General features: G+C 36.7%; 1 protein-coding gene and 1 non-coding gene across 2 annotated transcripts; one reads left to right on the top strand and one right to left on the bottom strand.

Annotated features, from left to right (window-relative positions):
• The first annotated feature begins 2,919 nt into the window (after nucleotides 1–2,919).
• On the top strand, nucleotides 2,920–2,992 carry TRNAR-CCU. The gene has a single exon. It is a non-coding gene; the product is annotated as a tRNA-Arg (tRNA).
• Nucleotides 2,993–3,201: 209 nt separating this feature from the next.
• Nucleotides 3,202–5,828, bottom strand: LOC113314121 (alkaline ceramidase-like). Its single transcript, XM_026562894.1, has 3 exons — nucleotides 5,575–5,828; nucleotides 4,514–4,839; nucleotides 3,202–4,052 (listed from the first exon to the last, which is right to left on the bottom strand). The coding sequence occupies exons 2-3, from the start codon at nucleotides 4,765–4,767 to the stop codon at nucleotides 3,539–3,541; spliced, it is 768 nt and encodes a 255-aa protein (XP_026418679.1). The 5' UTR covers nucleotides 4,768–4,839; nucleotides 5,575–5,828; the 3' UTR covers nucleotides 3,202–3,538.
• Nucleotides 5,829–7,553: the final 1,725 nt, after the last annotated feature.

The following is a 7,553-nucleotide window of genomic DNA, read 5'->3' as shown; positions in this document are numbered from 1 at the left end:
CCCCATGTAACACGATTGATGTCCCGTGATTGTGGGTTTGCAAGGCAGACGTGTATTTAGTTAGTCAGTTGCTGACTTCATAGGACGATGCATCCTTGTATTGCTGAGTCCAACGTGATTTGTAAATGTTCTAAGATTCATTAATCGAACGTGTCTGTTGAGACAGAGGTATAATTCTCGAGTAAATGTTGATAGTTAAGGTGAGCAAATATTACTCATTCGATGGATTGTTGAATATTGATAGTTGAACCAATATTCCTTAGTCTGAGCAAATATTGCTAATCTGAGAAAATGTTGCTCGTTTGATGAATTATTGGTAACAGAACTAAATAAAATATTAATTTAGAATACTGGCAACTGAACCGAGTATAATTAATTAAAATTTTGATCGTGGGATCAACGTAAAATAATTAGCGTTTGAATCTGGAATTATGAACCTTGGATTCGAAAACCCTAATTTCGATCAATTGCTGATCAATTTTTGATTTATTGAAAATCAACCACGGAGTGAAGGAGGGACCGGCTACACGGGATGATGAGTCGACCATGTAACGCCCAGATGCTCGAGTGAGCAAAATACCAAAGTCTCTTGAAGACCAGTTGGTGAAAAGATGATCAAATGCTGGTTTAATCATTTATTGAAATAATGCTCGTCTGAGCCTTAGGTGATAAAACCTAATAAACTATGAAGAGATGAAGGACCGACCAAGGGGTCATGAAACCGACTCTGGTTGGTCATGGGACCGACTGACGATCGTTTTATCAAATTCCAAGTTGTTTGGAAGAGTTTGAACCTAATGTGAACAAATTAGGTCAAATGATGAAAATGTGCGGGACCGGCCTCTTGCAAGCCAAAGAGCCAACCTTGGTCGGTCAAGGTAATATGATCATGTCAAAAAAGTGTTCGTGTCTCAGTCCTGAGAATTTTGATATTTTCTGATGCGCGTTTGAGCAACATTTTGAGAAAATATGAAGAAATCAAGGTTTTTGCTCAAACTGAGGAAACTTCATAAGATGAAGGAAATAATAATAATAATAAAATAAGAAATCATGAAGTGTGGGACCGGCTATGGCCAAGGCATGGCCGACCAATAAGCCCGGTCCCATGGCACTTTTCCTAATTTTATATTATTTTCATGATTTTAGGGAAATGCCATGAAATCAAGGAGTTTGTTGAAATAAAGGAGTTTTTCTTAAAGTGAAGGAGTTTCCATGAGATGAAGGAAACAATGATAATTAATAATAATAAAATAAGGAGTGTGTGGGACCGGCCACGACTAGGGCATGGTCGGCCGGCTAGGGCCCGGTCCCGCGAGTCTTTCCTAATTTTATATCTTTTCTTTGATGTGAAGGAAATATCATGAAACCAAAGAATTTCAGGGGATGAAGGAAATAATAATAATAAAATAATAATAAGGAATGCAAGATGTGGGACCGGCCACAACTAGGGCATGACCGGCCGGCTAGAGAGCTTGGTCCGCGACACCTTTCCTAATTTTATTATTTCCTTGAGACGGAGGAAACACCATGAAACTGAGGAGTTTCCTTAAAATGAAGGGTATTTGTTCAAATGAAGGAATTTTCATGAGATGATGGAAAAATAATAAAATATGATAAAATAAGGAATTAGGCGTGGGACTGGCTACGACATGACTGGCCGCCGGTGGGCCCAGTTTCCTAGCGCCTTAGCTTAATATTTTTTTTTATTATTTTTCTTCCTATTTTGCATAGGTTCATTGTTCCTTCGTATTTTTGAATGCTCGTTCGTGCATACAGGTGCTCGTTAGTGTGTTATTGTTGAATACACTTGCACCATTTTGGTCGGGGCTTACTCGATAGTGGATCAGATACCCTTATGTTGAATATTTATCACTAACCCGTGGAATTCTCGTGGGAAGAACCACGAATTGAAGTAATGAAATATTATGAAGAACGTAGAATATTTCTGAATGTTCAGTTAATGAATTTAAGGATTAAAGATAATTAATTGATGGCTTTATACTAGCAGACATGCTGTCTAGGAGCATTAATTATCTGAGAGTCGAATAATATGAGCTTGTTGAAGCGTCATATTTCTTTTATATAGTCAGGGAAAACATTGTTACATCCTGAAGACGTTATTGCTCTATACTAGCAGGCAAGTTGTCTAGGAGCCGTCTAATCTTTCGATTCTATAAAGAAATATTTAATGAAATTGCTCAGTATTTATGAGATATGTCGTTGCCTCAGCTGAGAGACTACACATCTACATATACTCTGAGAGACAGTATTCTCAGTCATAGGTTCTTGCGGTATGAACTTTCATACTTCGATGAGAGACATGAGTCTCAATACTCATCTGATTGCTGGATCAGGAGTATGTACAATTATGGTTTTACGATTTTAACCTTTATCGAAAATCCACCATCTACATTTGTATATTCAACCTTACATATTCACAGAAATGTCATTGTTTTAAAAATATATCAAAAAATTTAAAAGCTTGATATCTTTCAAAATACATACTGGATTTTTGTAAAATTAACATGTTTGAAAAACTCTTTGAATTACCTGCGGAATGAGTATAAATAAGAATATCTAACGAAAAAAATATCATTGTTATCAAATTTGGTGTTGTTATTAAAAGAACAAAATTCAAGCATATATATCATACATGGCGGTTTTACTAGTTTCATTAGATGGGACATTGATACTGGTAAGCCATACATGCTATTACTATTTGCTTAAAAAGCAGATTACTCGTCACTTCACCAGTTTACCCTAAAATAACCATCATTATAGAAATCTGAATTCACTTTATCCAATAGCTCGAACTGATAGGCGGACTGCTTATACTCGATAGTTGTTTGGGATCATTTAACGAGATTCTCGGTATTATCAGTGAGAGGATGCAAATCACAGCTTAATAAACAAAACCAAGCGCTTGTAGCTCAGTGGATAGAGCGTCTGTTTCCTAAGCAGAAAGTCGTAGGTTCGACCCCTACCTGGCGTGTTAGTTTTTCTTACATTTTGTTTTTGTTGTCACTACTTCAAATTTCCTTTTCAGCAATTTCAGTATCAACCTTTTCTTTTCTCTTCACCGAATTATTATCAAAAAATCATCACCGTAAGAACCAGTTATCTACTGTTAACAGGAAAAAAAGAAAAGGAAATGAAAGAGGGTCATAATTGCTAATATAAAAATGAGAATGGGCTTGAGAATTTCAGAGGAAAGATCTGCTCTAATAATTCCCATCAGAGAAAAGATATATGGTATATTTCAAGCACAACTAATAATTCCCATCAGAGAAAAGATCTATGGTATATTTGAAGCACAAGCTAGTTTTATACTGGATATACCACTAAAACTAAACAGGGAGAATCCTACCCAACCAAAATCAATATTAAATAATCAATTTACATCTATTTTGAGGAAGAAAAACAAACGGAAACCAACTTCGATCAATTGTTTTTGCTTCCTCACCGTTCCTAAATCTTCAAACAACTCAAAACTTCAAGATCCAGTTCTTCTGGGTTCTGCCTATCTCTACTCTTCTCTTTACTGAGCCTTTGGCTTTTGAATCTTCACGTAAGGCAATACTCCCATGAAGTGAACAACCGTTGGGGACCATCCCAGTTGCTGGGCACGGCAAAACATCAAAAATGTATTTGCAAAATAGGAGTTCAAACCCATAAGGACATGCCAGAATGCATGACCTTGTGGGTTAAAATACCAGCCAGAGATCTCTTTACAGAACAAACGATCACCAAGCCAACACAGAGTCCCTAGAGATATAGTTAGCACGTAGAACTTGGCAAGACGTTTTGCGAATGCATCTGCCGTGTAGATGTAGTACTTGTACATTCGAGGGATGCATATGAGACAAAGGAGTGCATAATGAAACTTGAAGCCAATACCAAAACGCACTAGGGAATGAGCGACGGCAAACATAACACCATAGAGAAACAAGAAAGTTGGCATTGTGCTCCTGTAGTGCCAATCTGGGGAGTAAAGGATATAGAGATAAAGGAGCATTTCCCAAACCATTGGTGTTTCGTCACTCTGCTGTTGTCTGCATATAGTTGTTCAGAGGTAAGTCAAATTAATATAGCTCAAGAACAAAGAATTAGGAAAAGGAAACTGAGAAGCTCTGTAACCAAGCAGATTCTAAGCAGATTCTAAGCAGATCTAAGTGCACAAGACTGGCCTAGATGCAAGTGATGAAATGAATGTTAAGCAAAGTCCACAATATTGAAAACACCCTTTCACATTATAAACTTCAAGCCGTTTTGCATACACTTTATTTCACAAAAGCAGTTAGCCATTCCAAGTTATCTACAGCAATATGATTCACACAGGTGAATTAATAGAAGCATAATTTTTTCCTATGTTGGCCAACAATTTTAACTAAGAGTTCCTAGCTGATTACCAGAGGAACACACAACTATTTAGTAGGATATTTTATATTATTGCAGAGGAAACTAGAATGCAAAGTAGTTGGTAACATAGAGCCTACAGAGCCAGGAGACTTACACATGTTGTAAGGTTGCATGGAAAAGCATGCTCCCAATGGCCAGTATCATGTTCGAAATGTGAAGGACACTAAATCTTTTCTCAAAACGCTGTCTCAAGGCATTTATAAGTCCAATAAATGCCAACAGTATGCATGGGACGTTTGAGATAGTGTTGTAGAATTCAGCAATATAAGAAGAATATGCATAATTCTTCTCACACCATTCTGTGGTTGATGTAACAGGACCCCAAAAGCTCGAAGCAGTATCTGCCATTAGTGCCTGATGCAGATGTATGTGCTAGTCTTAAAGTGTTGTTTCCACTCAAGAGAACTTCAAATTATGTGCCTGCGAAACAGAAGATGATCATATGAGTTAACAACTAAACAATTGATAGATGTAAAAACAGGAAAACTGAGATACTCTAGCAGCCATTATTTAATACTGTGTGTTATCATTCACCCTCGAAGACTTAAACAATTCTTTCAAGATAAATGAAGTATGGTGGAGATAAGATAACAACTAGACTTATACGAGCTAAAGGTCAGTAGTGGCCAGAACCACAACTATGAAGAGTTCAAGGTAGGGACTACAGTACAGTCGATTGAGCTGATGTGATAAATATTCACAATCCCAGATTGCACAAAAAGAACTGTAACAGTACCTCGCAAGAACTAATCGAAACGGATCTGAGGTCTACCAGGCAAACGTATGATCCACAAATGTGCAATTCTAGGCTTCTAGCAATAACTAATCTCTAAGTAAGAAACCAAAAATTCCCCAACTTCAAATGAATCTGAAAAACCAATGCATTGAAAGCCGCACCCAGTGACCCAAACGAGATTATAGAAGTTATTAAGCACTTCACTATACTCTGTTAACCAGATGAATTTTCTGAAATCTGGGTAAATTCTCCCCTCCCCCTCAAAAATCAAGCTCGTGAAAACGAATAATTCCAAAACAAAACCATGATAATAAAACCCTAGATTAGATTAATCAAACTTCAACTGTGTACAGAGAAGACTATATCGGATCAAAAAGTAAACCCTAGAATATAAAAGATCGAAAAGTAATAATACTCACTTGGGGATGGATTATTGCTTCAAAGATCTAAATTCCTTGGGTTACTAACGTATAAACAATTGGTGAAGTCCCGTCAAAACTATCGATCGGAATTGAAGAATATTCTCTTTTCTTTACTCTTCCTTCCTCGTCAACAAAACTTCACACTCAACTCGAGAAACACAGTTGTATCTTTTTTTCTGGATTAATAAAAACTAGGGTTAAGAAGCGGTGTCCGAGATGTGTGAATTACGCGTTTCTTTTCACTTTTGGTTCTTTGTGCGCCGCTCTACTTTATTTGCAGTGCGCTTTTTATGGCGCGCGCACACACATTTCATAGGCGCCCTCACAGAAGAAATTGCAGTTCTAGTGGGAAATTGTGGCATGAGCAGTCATAGTCGTTGCCGACGAAAAAAACACCCTACAGTACTATGGTCAGTCAGAGGAGAGTTGCATATGATTATGCGGCATATTCCCGCTCAGTGTCCTTTTTTTTTTAGATATCTCCAACCAACCAAAGACCACTAATGGTAATCCAAAGACTGATATTGAGCTTTTCCTTCACGGTGTTGTTATTGTAATTTTTTGGCTTTGGATTGTATTCGAATTTCCGGATATCGAATACCCTCATGTAATAGCCCTTTATTAGATTAATGAATTTCATGCTTCAGACAATAAAAAAAAGGAAAAAAAAAAAAGAGGAATCCCAAGAGGAATTAATCCCATAACAATGAATTTTGATCCCTTTTAAAGCATTCTAGATCTCAACCAGTCATGGATACATAACAACAACGAAATGAAGACTTCAACTGAACTCCTACTTATTAAGATGTGGTTTATTTAGAAGAAGAGATGCAACAGAGCTTTTCAGAGAGTATCAATGGCACATTTGCAACTGTATGTATTAATAAAAAATCACAATTAGTGTTGATCCACGAATCCTTCTGGTAGAAAATTGCACCAGCCAATTAAGAGAAAACATAATACCCCGTGGACAACACCCAAGTCTCAGAATCACAAAATTAATGTTGATGCGGCATGGGACTCGGCCTCCACCCCATCCAATTTTGTACTAATTTTGTGAAATGATACATGAAGTTTTAAAGGTAGAAAAATAGGACCTACAAAAAGCGCATACCCTCAAGAAGCAGAAGCTGCAGGGGTCTTTCAAGCAACTCATTAGGAAAAAGACAAAGGAATTCAAATTCAGCATTGAAGACGATTGTGAAAGTCTTTTTTGTATCTCAATGGATCCAGTTCAGATATCTCTTGGCGCAGAAAAATCTTTTGGATGAAGCAGATAAAGTAGCAAAATCTTGTATGACTTTTTAATGCTTCCATTTTGTTCCTAGGACAGGAAATGCAGTTGCGGATGCTCTTGCAAAACAAGCAAAAACTTTTTCTTTTTCTTTAGAATGGGATTCTACCCCACCGTATTGTATTGAGTTTAAACTTTAAGTAGATAAATCTAACATGCTGAGGAACGCTTCCTCTATATTAGATGGCTCTAATAACCTTGTAACCCAGACTCTTCAAGAGTAGTTTTCCTTTTGAATGCAATATGTATTCGCAAAAAAAAAGGAATAGGACACTAAACTCGTTTTTTTTAATGTAAGAAAATCAGGAAATCCCAAGGAAATCATATTTTTTTCCCTTATTTTGATGCTCTTCCCATCATCAAACAGTGCTCTAATAACATAATCCAAACTAAGAGAAGAGTTATGGAAATTAAAAAACATATCAATAAGATTCTGATCATACCAACTAATAAAAGAGGAGATAACAAAGCAAACCTTTTACAATCCAACATTGAGTTAAAAGGTTGATAGTTCTGGTGTCTTTTAAAGACTCTAAGATTACAAGGCAAAAGAGACTTGATAAATTCTTTCTGCATTACCACCTTTGATAACTGTTGGAAAATCTTCATTACCAATTTCGATAATTATACAAATTGCATCCATGTAACATTGGTCTTCATCTATGTATTATCGCTCTTGTAA

Source organism: Papaver somniferum, chromosome 9 (genome assembly GCF_003573695.1).
Source record: "Papaver somniferum cultivar HN1 chromosome 9, ASM357369v1, whole genome shotgun sequence".
Classification (NCBI taxonomy): domain Eukaryota; kingdom Viridiplantae; phylum Streptophyta; class Magnoliopsida; order Ranunculales; family Papaveraceae; genus Papaver; species Papaver somniferum.
This window is presented reverse-complemented; position numbering and strand designations above follow the sequence as displayed.